The 15,403-nt window shown below is 48.3% G+C and overlaps 1 protein-coding gene across 1 annotated transcript in view; it reads right to left on the reverse strand.

Annotated features, from left to right (window-relative positions):
* Positions 1 to 15,040, reverse strand: part of CYP27B1 (cytochrome P450 family 27 subfamily B member 1) — a 30,660-nt gene extending 15,620 nt beyond the window's left edge. The window contains exons 1-4 of the mRNA XM_069653355.1: positions 14,793 to 15,040; positions 7,792 to 7,982; positions 3,938 to 4,134; positions 645 to 845 (exon numbers count right to left, since the gene is read on the reverse strand). Of these exons, the coding sequence (XP_069509456.1) occupies positions 645 to 845; positions 3,938 to 4,134; positions 7,792 to 7,982; positions 14,793 to 14,984 (781 nt within the window). The 5' untranslated portion in view covers positions 14,985 to 15,040. The remainder of the gene's footprint in view (positions 1 to 644; positions 846 to 3,937; positions 4,135 to 7,791; positions 7,983 to 14,792) is intronic.
* Between the last annotated feature and the right edge of the window lie 363 nt (positions 15,041 to 15,403).

The following is a 15,403-nucleotide window of genomic DNA, read 5'->3' on the forward strand; positions in this document are numbered from 1 at the left end:
TGCTTTGGCTCCTTTGTGTACAGTGCCCCATTCTTTTTCAGCTACAGTAGGTTCACACTACCTACATCCCCTATAAATATACATATACAGTATTAATGACTGGAGTAGCTGCCAGTGACTGTCAGATAACAGATGCATTGCCAAAGATGCCCTGATAGTCTTGCTGGGAATGGTATGGGTGGGGATAAAGGTGCATATTATAAACAGATTGCATTGCCCTTCAGAGCAAGACACCAGAGGTGCAGAGAAGGGGAGATATAGGTGCATTCCTGCATGTGCTATCATTTTCAGACTGATTCTTGGAGGAGGAACATAGAAGGTGCATTGGAGATCTTATAATAGATATACGACAACGATGTGTGCAGTAGCGTCTGGTCCCTAAAAGCAGGGCAAAGAGTTGCCTGAAGGTTTAGGGTTCGAACAACAGGATGTTTCAGGGCCAGGGGATATATCGGAAGAGCCATGCAGAATGGCTTGGATAGGAGAGGGATATGCCAACCAGAACTGTGGTGTAAGAACAGAGTTTTGGGGGTGGGGGTCCACCTTTCCACACAATCCGCCTTGACTTTATTGATGCCTACAAATGGCGATTCCAATAAGAAGACATCCGATTGACGGCAATTATTTCAGCCTGACTTACTCACCAAATGCAAACATGTAGTCCCACGACTCGCAGAACTTCTGCCACGGCCTCGGGAAGATCTTGTGCAGGAACTTGGGCATCGCCATAGTGAGCAGCGTCATCACAAACATGGTGTTGATCGACTGGATAAACTTCTCCGTCTCTGGCGGCACGGCCAGGTCAAGGCAGCCAATCCGAGACTCAAAGAGCACAGAAGAGATGCCTGGGGATGGACAACAACACCACCTGATGTCAACACAGTGGTTGGGGAAGCAGCACATGCAAGTGGCTCAACAATAGAGAGGAGGTGCCAGATGGGATAACAGCGAGGAGCGGCTTCAGCAGTACGAGGTAGCCGCAATAGGACAGAACGTTTAAGATTAACATTCACGCTGTGGTGTTGGTCAATTGGGGACACAGTTGATAGACCCACCATAGCAACCAAACCAAAAGGCTCTAGAATTACAGGGCTAGAATGGGGACCTGAGCACTGGCCAGAGGAAAGTTGAAAGCAAATATGACCCTGCTACTCACAGTGCAGAGCATTGTTACAAGCATTGCCCCAACACAGGGATGGGGTTGGCTCCAGTCAGGGCCTTGATGCAAAGCCTTAAACTCAGGGAGCAGAGCCCTCAACACACTTTACCTTGTTGCGTTATGCATCCGACGGTTCCACATGTTTTCGGCGCGGCCAGTTTCCCAGTTAGCACTTTAACCGTGGAGTTTTCACCCCAGTTTTTTGCCAGAATGTTTGTTTTCAACGGGGGACCCCCACCAACTCCACCTTTAACTCAGCCCCACCACCTCACCTTGCCACTCTCTACCCCCAATCCCATACCTCCAACACACAACACATATATATTTTAAAAAAGAATCGGTCCAAAACGACCACGGTGAAAACTGCACGTTTAAAGTGCAAATGCGGAAACTGGCGGTGGCGAAAACATTGCATATAGCATCAGACACGTGGTTCACTAGGTTTGGGTGTGTTTGGGCGAATTTTTTTTGATCGCAGCAAACTGACCGCAATTAATTTGCTCGGAGCCCAATTTAAGCGCACATTTTTTTTCCGCCTCCAATTTTAAGGAAACAGGGGGCAAAATATCAAACATGGGGAGCGGGGGACAACGCCACAACCCCTGCTTTCTAGGGTTGGTAGTTTGCAATATATGCAACCAAATTGCCCCGAAGTCCAACTCGCCCATGCAAAATTCGATCAAATTGGCCACTCACATGTTTTTATAAGTGTTTTCTTTGCTTTTAAGACTCTTTATATTTCCCTAAATAATGATTGCTTTAAATTGTTTCGATATTCACGATAACTTACTAAGGTGGTCTCCTTTCTGCAACAACCCCGACTCGCACTGGTGCAGAGGGGCAAGGCCTGTGCCCACATTGCCAGCCCGCGGGTTGTGCGGGCTCCAGAGTGGGCAGGAAGAAGCTCAAAGTTTAAACAAGAACCTCCTTCGCTTTCAGGCGAGGAGGGTGGCGGGGGGTGGGGGGGCAGGCGATACAGGTGGATGGAAACTCGAGGCTCTGAGGCAAGCTAGGTGAAGGTTCTCTCAAGAGGGGTGCACGCAATATTTCGTAGCAAGAATGCAAACATGCAAATCCAGGCAGAGAACCATGGCCTTACATCTCGCCGCTGCGGGTTGCGGTCGGTTGCCTTCAGGGAAACTGACACTGTGTGGACTCGAGTGACTGTGTACATTCAGTAGTGCTCAAGGGCCGAGGGCACATGTTGTAAAGAACACAAACACGAACAAGGGGTTTCCCAAAGACTCTGGCCCGGCCAAGAGGGGGCCATTGCAATCTTTACACACAGGAAGGTGTGGGTGAGTCCATTGGCCACATTACTGTCTGGGGAAGCTGGACACCAGAAATGTAAGCCCAGCTCCCTCCCACATTTGCGCACACTCTGTGATCCTGAGCACTTTATGCAGCACCCTCTGCTTTATTTCCCTTGTCCAATTAGAAGCACGTCGAAAAGGGCTACTATTAAGGAATATGCGATTAAAAAAAATGAAGATTATATACAGAGATATCATTATTTTTTGTGCTTTATAGAACACTTCAAGGCAGACTCGTGTAGCTTCTAAGCACTCGACGAGGACCAAACTCATGTTGCATGCCATTGCCCTCTTTCCAAGGCCGGGTATTGCCCTTAAGCCGCCCTCCCCAGTAGGTTTGCCTCTCCGGGTCGACTCGTTGTGAAGGCGGGAAGCCTGCACACCATGGCAAACGACTTTGCATGTGTACTGCATTCCCTTCCCAGGCATGCCGCGGGTGCCATTGCGCAGGTAGCACAGAACGCTTCATGAGTATGGCAAACAATGGTAGCCCCCAAGCCCTTTCCACCCAGGCACTGCTGCAGCAAGTGCTTTAAGTGGGCCGGGCTGTGCCCGGCAGACACCTAAAAGTGGGGTTGAAACAGGGCACTGTCGGCCACCCCCGTCCCACCACAACATTGGGGGGATGCATTATCCTGTCGCGGCCGCAGCCACAACGGGAGATGCGCCCACCATTAGGTCAGGTTAGCTGACAGAAGTGTCAGCCAGCCACAGCGTCGCCGTAGTCAGTCAATGTAACATCCTCTGGTGCCCCTCGCGTGAGGGGTCACCAGAGGAAGCAACTGTTCTTTTGTTTCCTCAGGTCTCGGAGTCGCGGAGGTGTCTTTAACCCTCAGCGAACCTGGGGACTCCTCGACATATTTCGAGGTTTATAAAAGAGGGCTTGAAAAGTGCACAATTCAAGGCATCTTTTATAAAGCTTTGACCTGGCTTTGTCCGTCGGGAAAGCTTTATACAAGATGGATTGAATTGTGCACTTTTCAAGACATCTCTTATAAACATAGAAATGGTTAACAAAGATGGCTTGGAAAGTACACAAACCATAAGGTATGCACACAAATATATCAATGCTATATATCTGTGTGCGTACCTTACTATGGTTTATGTACTTTTCAAGCCATCTTGAAGTACACAGACCAAAGAAATTCACGTAAACAAATATGAAAATGTAAGCATTTACATATTTATCTGGGTACCTTACTATGGTTTATGTAGTATGCAAGCCATCTTTTATAAACATAGAAATAAGTTACATATTTCTATGTTTATAAAAGATGGCTTACATACTATATAAACCATAGTAAGGTACCCATACAAATATATAAAATGTTTGCGTACCTTACTATGATTTGTGTACGTTTTTAAGGCCACGCCCATCCCACAAGCCACGCCCCCAAATGAGCCCCCCACCCTCGATTTTTTTACCCCACTTAAAGCCCTGGCTGCAGCCATCCATCCGGCTCACCTTCCAATCCGAACTTGTAGAACTCGCTGGAGATGTCCTTGACCACGTTGTGGGGGCTTTTGCGGCGCTGGTGCTGCAGCTTCTCGACCAGGTCGCCCACCACGTCGTTCAGGACGCCGCTGTAGGACTCTACCTCCTTGGGCTTCAGCATGTGCTTTCCCAGCAGGCTGCGCAGCTTCTGCCACTCTTCCCCCTCCCTAGGACAGTGAACGAAGAACACTGCACATCAGACATGCACTTACCAACGCTTCATCCCATGATTGACACTTGGATGCTGTCTCTCAATGCTGGAGGACACATGTCAAGTTGCAACCTACTAGCCAGCCATAAAGAGTCACTTGCCACCTCATTCCACACATACTGCACGCCATTTCATACTCGCCAAGAGTCAGTTATCACTAACCAATGGCTAGTGCACATTTTGCGCAATGTAAATGTTATGTGCATTGCCCTCGTTCTACGTATCCTTTACATTTCTGGACTTCGACGCCATCATATCCGGCTACTTGTAGCACGGGATGTAGCCTGCAATGGCAGAGTACCGGTGAGACCTGACGTCACCGCGCCTGCTGCCTCAGCCCCCTCAAAGCCTGGCAAGCATCTCCTTGACAAAAAGAGCAGCTCATCTTTTAACACAACGGAGGCCTGGCGTGTCCAAGTCCTTCCATTGGCAGTTTCTCTGACAGGGCCCAGCCAGACCTGCTGCTGCATGAACGCCATGGCAATATTCAAGGTTTGACACCATGCAATTATTAGCCACCACCAAAGACCCTTGCCCTTAGCTATCCTCTCTGTATCTGGCGCTAGAGCAGTGGTCTTCAAACTGTGGGGAAGTACCCGAGGGGAGCTCAAAGGATGGCCGGGGGTGGCGCGAGGCTGTTCAAATATGGAGTATGGTGACTGCTTTAAGCAGAAAATATATGCAGGTATGGAATCTGGGGGGCCTGGCAAGATGGGGCTCCCAACAATATTTTTACCCATGGGGGTGGGGGAGCTCAGCATAAAAAAGTTGGAATACCACTGCCCTAACGCAAGGGGGGGGGGGGCAGGAGGGAAATGGAGGGCCGGGATCTAGACAAAAAAGAGGCAATAATGCAGCCTGCTGCACGCTGGGGGTCACTCCAAGCCAAGGAGACAGTCACTACCACTCGTCCCCAGTAATTATTTCCAGAGCCTCTTTTAGTTCCCAGTCCACTACTGCTCCCCTAGGACCAGCACCAGTGGGATTTCCACAAACTCCGCTCATGGGAGGCAGACTCGCCGCGCCCTTCCCTTCTAGACTAGTTCTTTGCTATTATAGAAAAAACAGAAGTGTGTGGACTCCTCACAAGGAAGACGGGACACCTCGACATCAGTGTGCCCCCGTTCCTTTCCTGTGCCCTGAATTACTCACATCCTTATTGTCTCGTCCATTGACGGAACGGGCAGGCACACCCATCAGCTGAGTCATGTGTTGCACGACTTCCCTTTGCAGCGGCTTTCTTTGTCAGGGCAAGTCTCGACACGGGTGTTTCCCCTATACCAGACCTGCTATGCGAGAGACAGACAGCACACTGGCAGCATGGACCGGAAGGGGAGTGTCCGGAAGTGGTGTCAGTGACGTCCTGTAGCCCCACACTCAACACCTGACGTTTGACAGGTACAGTGCGCACCCGCTGTGTGTTCGACGGATGGAGTTTATGCTGACCAGGCATGACCTCCTGGAAGTGAATCATTATTAACACCCGGAACGCCCCGGTCTCGCAAATGACTTCACATCAAGTGTTTTTTTTTCTTCATTTACATTACTGGGCGTTGCGCTATTTTTTCCCTCTCATGTTAGATGTTTTGTAGCCACGTGTGATACTTCCCTTTGTTATCGCACTTGCACAGCAATAATCTATTATCTTATTGTTAGACTGAGATATTTTCCAATAGACTTGAATGGAGAGAGCTCCAATTTTATAATAGAAAGTTCATTGTCTCTAACAATTAGGTCAGGCTTACCTTTTGAACAGCGAGCCCACGGTAGCCTGCACTTTGCAGAGATAAGTTATCATGTACAGGGTCTATTCAGAAAATACAACATGCATACCCTTTTCCTCTATTGCTATGTAAAATAACTTCTAGACAGCTGCCTTTGGGGGTGCCGGGTCAAGATTCATGACCCGGCACCCCCTCCACCTCTAGCAGAGGAAACCTAAACAAGCACCGGCAAAGCCAACAGTTTGGGCTTTGTATAGGAATGGGATAGGCAATGGCCAGGTGCGGCCATTATAGTACTACCTGGGCTTAAAATGGCAATGGCTGGAAAATGGTTCAAGTGCCTGGACCTGTGATGTCAGTGCCGGAGCCAGTGCCTAATGCCTATGCCAAAACTGTTGGCTTTTCTAATTCTTGTTTTAACTAACAGTCCACCAGGGCAAAGAACAAATGTGAGGACACACATATTGCTCATGGATTAAGTGCTTTTGTAAAGAATACCCTAATTGCACTCGATGGGGGTGCTCTTTGGGAAAACCCTTGCAACCCAGACAGCCAAGCATCTGCAAATGAAAATAAGTCCGATATTCAGTGCAATACATTATTGTCATAGAAAGCAGCGAGCTTGAACCTTGACCAGCCTGAACTGGGCCTTGCAATGTATTTAGATAAAGGTCACTGTTGGGTCGGCTAAGGTTGGGGGTTTTGCGTGGGGGTCCTTTACAGGATCCTGGAATAACATGGGCAATGGAGAACGCCCCCCCCCTGTGTGGGGCAGAGAATGAAAGCGCACATCACTTTTTCCTGGCAGGTTCTGTGACCATTCCCTGAGAAGATGCTATTTAAGGCTAATTATTAGAACTGCTGGGGTCCTGCAAGCAATGCTCTCCTTGATAACTTCTGTGTACGGTGCATCAATTAAGTGATTTTCTCAGGCAATGATGTATAGAACTCTATTTCTATTTATGTGTTGTCTAGTTTTTAGCGAGGTGAAAAGATTCATGCATTTTTCATACGTCTATATATTTGATTTCACTGTGTTGGAATTGTAATGACAAGTTCTTGCTCTGGTTTTACTCTCTGTGCGTGAAGCTTGCATAACGAATACATGTTGTTTTGATGGATTGAATCAAGTGGTTGAAGGCTCACACTTGGTTAACACTTGTATTACACTGGGAGCTCCTTTTACAGCGGCAATTAAGCCATTCCCTCGCAGAAGACTGCTTAGAAATAACACTGGCAGTACTGTGGAAACCACTTGGATTTCTTGTGCTCCTGTGCAGAGGAGACGTGACCTATCACTTCAGCTGGTGCTGCTCCCATTTGGAGGCAGCATTAGGAATTACCTCCACATGGTTGGTCGCATCCGGTAATGCGGCAGCTATGCTGAAATGGATGGGAGGCTGAGAATGTTCAGGTCAAGCACGTCCATCCATCCTTTCAGTTGCCTCAGTGAGTATCTATAAAGGCGGGAGGTTTCGAAGCTCACTGATGAGGCTCAGGTTGTTCATTGTGTTCCCATGCACTGGGAGTGTGGCCTTGAAGTTTGGCCCGACTGCTCCTTGTAGGAGGCTGGCTGAAGACAGATTTGCATACGACTTTTCTCCCACCTTATAGATACAGCGAGATAACTAGGGATAGAGTGGAATCCTATCCAGGGGAAATTCCAGCCATTAACAAGCATTAGTTCCTGCATTTTATAACCATGACTATTTGATTTTCACAAGATAAGGAGTGGGCTGCATCTCTCGGATGCATGTATGCCCCCTTTGGGTCTTGCTTAGAATGCATGCGCTGTGGTGACATGTACGGTATGTTAATTGTGCATGATGCCATCTGCACAAGTGGCCTCATGGTGGCTGGTGTATGATGGAGTGTGCAGGAGTACTCACGCAGTGAGGAGTCCATAAGCATGCCCTCGGCACAGCCGGTAGTCCTTCCAGGAAGAGAGGTCCGAACGGATCGGGTGCTTGCCTTCTTGCCTCAAAACCTGTTCAATCAAGACCGGATCGGCAACATGGACGGTCAGGATGGGTCCAAAGCTGGCCTTCCACACAGGACCAAACTTTGCTTTCCCCTCCAGCTGCAAAGAAGGGAGCAGAGAATTGTGTTACAAATCACAATCACAATCCTGGAGATCGCTTTTCTGCCTCGTCACACAGCCTTACTTGACCTGCCAACTAATAGGTTCCTTCCTCTACTGCATTCACCTGGTCATTATCTGATGCTGTAATCTTGGCCCACCGAACTCCCTCATCCGATACAAACTGAAATATTGACTGCATGCCCAAAAGAGAATCGAGAAGAGCATGTACGCTGTGCCCCACTCCAGCTGAAAGCACCTGGGGAAGGGCACTGCAGACTCCCTCGCCCTCAGACAGGCATCATTCTGGTTCTTCGTCTCCTTCTTGGCCCCCTTAACTCTAACAGAAAGAAAAACTCATCTCGTTGCACTGGCTCTTTGCTGTACCCAGGACATTATCCTTTCCTCCTGGCCCCTTTTGGCCCCAGCTCCAGGGGCGTGTCCAGGGAGTGTCCTGAAGTGGCGCGTGCTACTCCAAGAATCTGATTGGACACGCCAGGTGCCACCCCATTATCCTAAACTAGGTTCATTTTGTGTGTGTCCGCTCGTACTTCATGCCACCCCTGTATAAATCAGTGCCCCACTTGGGCCAGCCCAGTCAAAAGAGTTTGGACGTGCCACTGCCAGAGTCTATTTGACAGGAGGGGATGCCGCCTTCCAGCCCCAAACATCCCTCCTGTCAAATCGAACATAGAGTAGGGCCGGGAGCAGGGTTCAACAGGAAGGTGCAGGAACCCTCTTTCCTCTTGGCTGCCTCCCCTGACCTCACTACACTAAACTTGCCAAAATGCAATCTGGATTTTCTGTGCTAACTGCACCTTTTGCACTGGGCCTTACTGTGCATTTAAGCCGCTGTGTAATCTGCCCTTCCTGTACAATCTGGGCATACTGAAATGTAACCTTACTGTGTTTAGTGGGCATACTGGAATTTACCCGCACTTTTCTAACTGGACATAGTGGAATCTGCCCTATCTTTGAAAACTGGGCATACTGGAATCAGCCTTAGGGCATAATGATCCTTCCCTAGTACTTGCAAAGGGATATACTAGAATATGCCCTTGCTGTGCAAACTGGGCATACTGTAATCTCCCCTTACTGCCCTAACTAGCCATGGTGACATCTGGCGTACAGGCATCTGACCTAAATGTAGTAGCTGGGCCTTTGGAATCTGCCATCACTGGGCTAACTATGGAATCTGGCCAGTCTTACGGTGCTACCTTCCCATGCTGGAATCTGCTGTTACTTTGATAAATGGACATAATGGAATCACTCTGTACTGGGCATAATGGAATCCGGCCTGCCTCTGCTCACTGGGCACCCTGGAGTCTGCCCTTGCTATGATATTTAGACGCATGGAATGAGAATGTACTGTGCTAACCAGGAATACTACAATCTGGCCTTATTCTGATGACTGGGTATTCTGTAATCGGGCCGTATAATGCTAACTGGGGAAAATGGGTTCTGGCCCCAATGTACTTTTTTATTTTTGCATTGCGTATTTGGTTAATAACAAACTATGCACACATTCAGTACAAAAGAGTGAAGAGCAATTATATGCATCAAGACGTTCAATGGACCTTTGTGCTAACTGGGAATAATGGAATCTGGCACTGATGTGATAACTATGTATAATGAAAACTGCCCCTTCTATGCTAACTGGGCCTATTGAATCTGTCATCACTGTACTAACGTGGATATGGGCTTACTGCTCTAACGGTGCTTACAGAATGTGTATTACTGTGCCAATTGCCAATAAAGTTATCTTGCCCAATCCTGGTAACTGGAATGGAATCCAACACTGCTCTGCTAGGAGGCCACAATAGTATCTGCCCTTATCGTCCTAGCTGGGCATACCAGAACCTGGCAGTGATGTGTCACATCTGGCACTGCTTTCTGAACTGTGCTAAATAGTATTTGGCCTTACATTGCCTAAGGTGCGCACTGGAAACGCATATGGCTACCCTAAAAATGCAAAATGGATTCTGGCACTACTGTGCTAACTGGCCATAGGAATGACACATGCGCAATGATGCAAGTTCCTGGGATTCATAACTTGTTTGCAGTGATAGTGATAAGAAAACCTGGACATGTTGTGAGTACCTAGGCTTTTGACAAAGCATCCTGGCAATGGTGTGAGTAGGATGCCAGAGAACTTCAGCCAAGTGTTCTAGTTTGCAGAATGTTGACTGCATGCATCAAAGGTTTCCTACGTGTGGGTGCTACTAGCTCATTCAATCTGTAGTTTTGCTGTCACCAGGGCAAAAGCAGAACTACAAGTTCCAAAATACTAAGAAAAAAAAAACATGAGGGGACCAGCCACCACTTGCTCCCATTTGGCAAGTGAGAACCATGCAAGCAGGTCATGTGAGAGAGTGAAACGAGAAAGAGAGGGCAGAAAGACACAGAACAAGAGAAGCACTTTTTATATTGTGTTGCCCAACGTTGAGATCCTCAACTCTCTTTGTTTTTACCCACATTGTACATTGATGACGCTAGATCAGAGGTGGACAGGCCCCCCAGAAAACTCTGGAGATTCCCCTGTGGGCCTGTGCACCACGGGCCTCTTTTTTCTGGTTACCCTGATTGTCTGCTCCTCTTACCCTCACTCTCATCGCTCTCCCATGCAGCCCAGTCCTTACATCTCCTCCTCCCTTTAAAGAAGTGAGACGGACAGGCCCCAGGGAACTCTGGAGATGTCACTGTGGGCCTCTTCACCCGTGGATCTCTTTGTTCTGGTTACCCTGATTTTCTGCTCCTCTTACCCTCACTCTCATCGCTCTCCCATGCAGCCCAGTCCTTACATCTCCTCCTCCCTTTAAAGAAGTGAGACGGACAGGCCCTAGGGAACTCTGGAGATGTCACTGTGGGCCTCTTCACCCGTGGATCTCTTTGTTCTGGTTACCCTGATTGTCTGCTCCTCTTGCCCTCCTTCTCATCCCTCTCCCATGCACCCTACCCCAGTGCTTCCATCTCTCCCCACCCCCCACATCCCTTAGAAGTAAAGGATTTGGTATAAAGCTTCCAAGCGTGTTATTCCTCACAATTAACAATAGTTATTCTTAGAATTTTGTTTTGTTGAACTATCTCTTAACTCCTTTTTCAGAGCAACTGTGCTTTAAAATTCCTTATTTAGAGCAATTATTTCCACATTTTCGTGTGGATAAAACGGACTTGCCTGCCCGCTTTGATGCAGGGCCACTTTGAAGACCATTTCTAGAGCCACGCTTGGTTTGCAATTCACCCTCCCCTAGATCCCTGTTCTATGCAGTGTTGCTGGCTCAGAGGTCTGCCTGCCCCCTGGTGTCATTCGTGAGAAATATATATATATATATATATATATATATATATATATATATATATATATATATATATATATATATATATATATATATATATATATATATATATATATATATATATATATATTAGGGTCGACGCCACTTTTGTTTCATATTCGGTGAATTTAAAGTTCATAGAAAGGAGGACTGCTCGTAGCCTGTTTCATATTAAGACTTTCCAGGGCTCACTGTATGAGTTGCATCTGGTTACGCAATGTGATCTCTTCTTTATGAAACAGGTGACAGCCATCTCAAAACACTCTCTGTCCCACTTCAGAACTGTTGCGATCTGATTGACCAGAATGAAAGGAATGTAGTTCCATGAATGTTTGTTGCTAGAAACTTCCAGAACCAACAGTTCAATGGGCTGCGTGTTGGGGGTATTCAGAATGAACTTGAAGACAATCCATCACTAGGCCAGGGCATTTGTTTTGGGGGAAACAATTTGGGAATGGGTTTAAGGCTGGACACATCGTATTTTCCAGACTGCACACCAGCGACAAGTTTTGCACCAGATTCTGAGTTGTGAATCACTCTATGCATGTGTTCCACTTCAGGACCAAAATATGTGTTGTGCGTGGGCACGCACGCGTGTGTGTGTGTGTCCTTGTGTACCCTCAAGGTCTATGTATATCTTTTTTGGCAAATTGTTGGGCGCAGTACAGTCTATCACATGTGGAGTGAAATTATCGCATAACTGTCTGTTTTGATGGGGAGTGTTGCTCTTCCGCCCCCCTATGTCAATTGTGTGGGTTTGAGGGGTGCAATGATGACCATTGCTACTTATTGCAAATGGCAACAGAGGCTATTTGCCAGTCTTCCTCGCGGTGCTCTGCGGTTGTTTTTGTACAGCTGAGACATCACTGCACGTTATGCCGCTTACTGAAGAGAGTACAGTGTTGGCTGTATCTGTGTCGCGGTTAAGAGAAGTGTGTATGTTGTTAGTAATACATCACTCATCTGACCAGTTTCTAAGAATTCCTCCTCAGGAGTTGGCGGCCAGGTAATGATGTCAGCAGACTGCTGTCCTTTCGAACACACCGGGCAGACCAGCTGCTCTCTGAGTGGCGTGTTTATAAATTCCGCCTGGCCTGAAAGAAGAAATGACACGCATGCATTGTTTGGTCATTGCGCCGGCGTCCACTTTCTCGATATGTTAAAGAAGGCAGAGCTCTGCTTGGCAGAAACACGCGGTGATGCTCTTCGAGAGGGCACCCACTGCCAAGCAGGAGTTTTCATCATGAAAAACGATGCCTTTGGGAAATCGGAGGTCACGCAGCTAAGAGCGCTTATGATATCCTTAACATAAAGTAATTTGCAATGCGCACCTGGTACCCGAAGGCTGATGGGCGCAGACCAACAAACACAAAACAGGCCACAAAAACAGCTAAACTATTGTCTATCCATTGTCCCACTGGGCGGGTTTAGGCAAAAAGCAATGTTTTCAGTTTCTTTTTAAAAAAGTTCTGTTGAAACGTACTTCCTGGGGTGCGTTCATCTGTGCAATACCAACCTGAAAAGGGCTTTCTCCTGTTTAGGTAGTGCCTAGCATTGGTACATTTGTTAACCTTTGGTAAATACTGTCTTTCGATTTGGGAAAGTGAACTTGCCAGTGGGGTAATAATACTGCTGAGTGCTTTTGCGTGTGTGTTTCGCTTCCAGACGGAGAGTTAATGATGTCACGCCTGAAGTCTTATAAAGAAATGATGGTGCTCTCATGTTTGAACTAACCCTTTCAAAACGAAAACCCGTCATTGTCAATCTATGCATTATGAGTTGTGACTGCTCAAAAGATGTGTTTATTTGTAAAGTGAATGAATGCAAGTGAATGTATTAAGTGCGCACCAAAGGGGATGAAATACAACGCCGTGCCCCCTGGCATCTCCTGCGCCGGCACTGCTGTTCAGATGCCATGCCTGGCGTTACTACGGATCACGCAAGGGTGACAATGCCTGCGATGTAGAGGAGGGCGCTTGGGGGCGGGGTCAGCCTTCCTCTACGCTGGGCGGCAAAAGCCTAGTGTCAAATCTTGTCAAGTCTTCATGGCACCTAGTGTAACCGTGTAAGCATCCTCTTCCCTGCCCATGAGGCATATCGTTCCAAATGCCAGCAGCGTACCCGAGGGCACTGCCACATCTTCCCGATGCAGGCCAGTGCGGCCGTCTATTACACAGCGCTAAAATCGTTGCTGGGAATCAAAGCGCCGAAAGATACAGCGCCAATGCTTACACACACATGGATTCTGATGGCCCTGCGCTATTTCATCCGAAGCTCACAATCTGCACATCACAGTCCAAACAGTTACCTAGTGGCCCTGTGGAGACTGCTGCGAGCCAGAGAATGAAAAGCTAATTTCTTTGGACTTCGTTTCGTAAAGGAAGGCAAGTTGCTGAATCAAAAGGTGTACCTACATGAGAGGCACAGAATTCGCGGTTACCGTGTTTTAATCGCGGTTATTTTCCTCGCGGCTATTTTCTCCGTGGTGTTTTCGCCCCCGTCCTTTTTGGCAGTGGACTAACTTTGCTGAAAATGTTGGGGGGCGGGGGGACATGACATCTGAAGAAAAGGTGGCCCAGCCAAATGAATGGGGGCAAAATGGTGAGCCATGAAAGTTGGGGGGGGCAAACACCCCCGCCCCCTAAAATTACGCCCATGCTTTTTGGGGATGTTTGTTAAAAATACATATATAAATATGAGTGTGCTGGGTGTTTATGTAGGGATTTTGGAGTGGTTGGAAGGTTAGATGGGCGGGGAGATCAAGAGGCAGAACCGCCCACCCCTCCACCCCCAAATTGCCCAAGACGGATGGGGTGAAAACACCATGGTTAAAATATCTGCACCGAAATTTGCCACGATTAAAACACGTGCAGCCAAGAATCCGCTACTGCGAGTTGATTGTATTGCAGGGCACTGAGGCTAACCAGTGACCAATGGGGCTATTTGCCACAAGCACCCCACTCTCGCACCATCCCGGTACCCTTTCAGAAATGAATGCCCGCTGTGCTGTTTAATAGAAAGAGGTCTGCCTTTTAATGTGGACGTGTATCACACACATATTTACCGAGGTCACTTGTGTGAGGTATTTCATTGTTTTGTGGTGTGACGCTTGCTCCTGCAAGTGACTTCACAGCGCTTCAATCTTTCTGCCTGTGGTGCTATTAGGGACATCAAGTTGCTTCATTGTATCGCCATCAGAAGGATGGGAGGCGGAGATGGGATGCCTATGCCTGGACCTGAACACACAGTGAAGGGTGTCAAGTTCAGCGCTGGTTCTTTCTTTGCATTATAAGAGATATCTTTTTGATTTTGCTATAAGAAAAGCGCTGCAAGGGCCGGAAAACAAAGAAAGAGTGCGTGGATCCCCTACGCCTGACATGTTGCATTGCCCACATGAGATCTCTAAACCGCAGCAGGTGCATTGACCCACCCTAGGCAGGCAACTTGCCACCTTTGTGGAAGCGCCGTGTCTTACCTGCAGCTCGTGCAGCCTGGACAGACCCCTCCTGCAGAAGAGGTCTGTGATGAAGCTAAGGGTGCTGGGTCCTGGCACATCGGCCAGGGACTTGTGCCTCCTGGCGACCTTCTCCGTGCCACTGAAGAAGGACTCGGCCAGGAGCTCCGGGAAGCACCTGAGGAAGACGGACGCCTTGAGGGACTGAGCCATGCTCCTTGCCAGCTGTGGTGACAGGTGAAGCTTGCTAGCAACATCTTTGCCATCTCCTCGCTCCCTATTTATATTGAAAATGCTTCTCGCAACACGCGCCCTTGCCGTACCGCTTTCTGGAGAGGGAACGCCTTTTAAATCCTTGGCCAATCAGCTGCGCGTGCTTGTTTCCTTCGCTCTCGGGCCAGAGGCATGATGGAGGTTGGGCTGCGTGGCACCAATCAGAAGGCGGGTGGGCGGGGCCGGCGCGCTGGTGGCGGAAGCGTGCACAGGGAGCTGCGCTCCACGTGGGCAGAGGCGGCTCGGGCCGTGGCGGGGGCAAGGGGAGACCCCGCCTGGGCAGGCGCTCGTCGGGACAGTCAGCGTTTAGCGGGATAAATAGTATTTGCTTCCCTTCTTAGCTTCCTTGCAGCGGGTAG

This window comes from Ambystoma mexicanum, chromosome 3q, assembly GCF_040938575.1.
Source record: "Ambystoma mexicanum isolate Mex_15411 chromosome 3q, UKY_AmexF1_1, whole genome shotgun sequence".
Taxonomy (NCBI): domain Eukaryota; kingdom Metazoa; phylum Chordata; class Amphibia; order Caudata; family Ambystomatidae; genus Ambystoma; species Ambystoma mexicanum.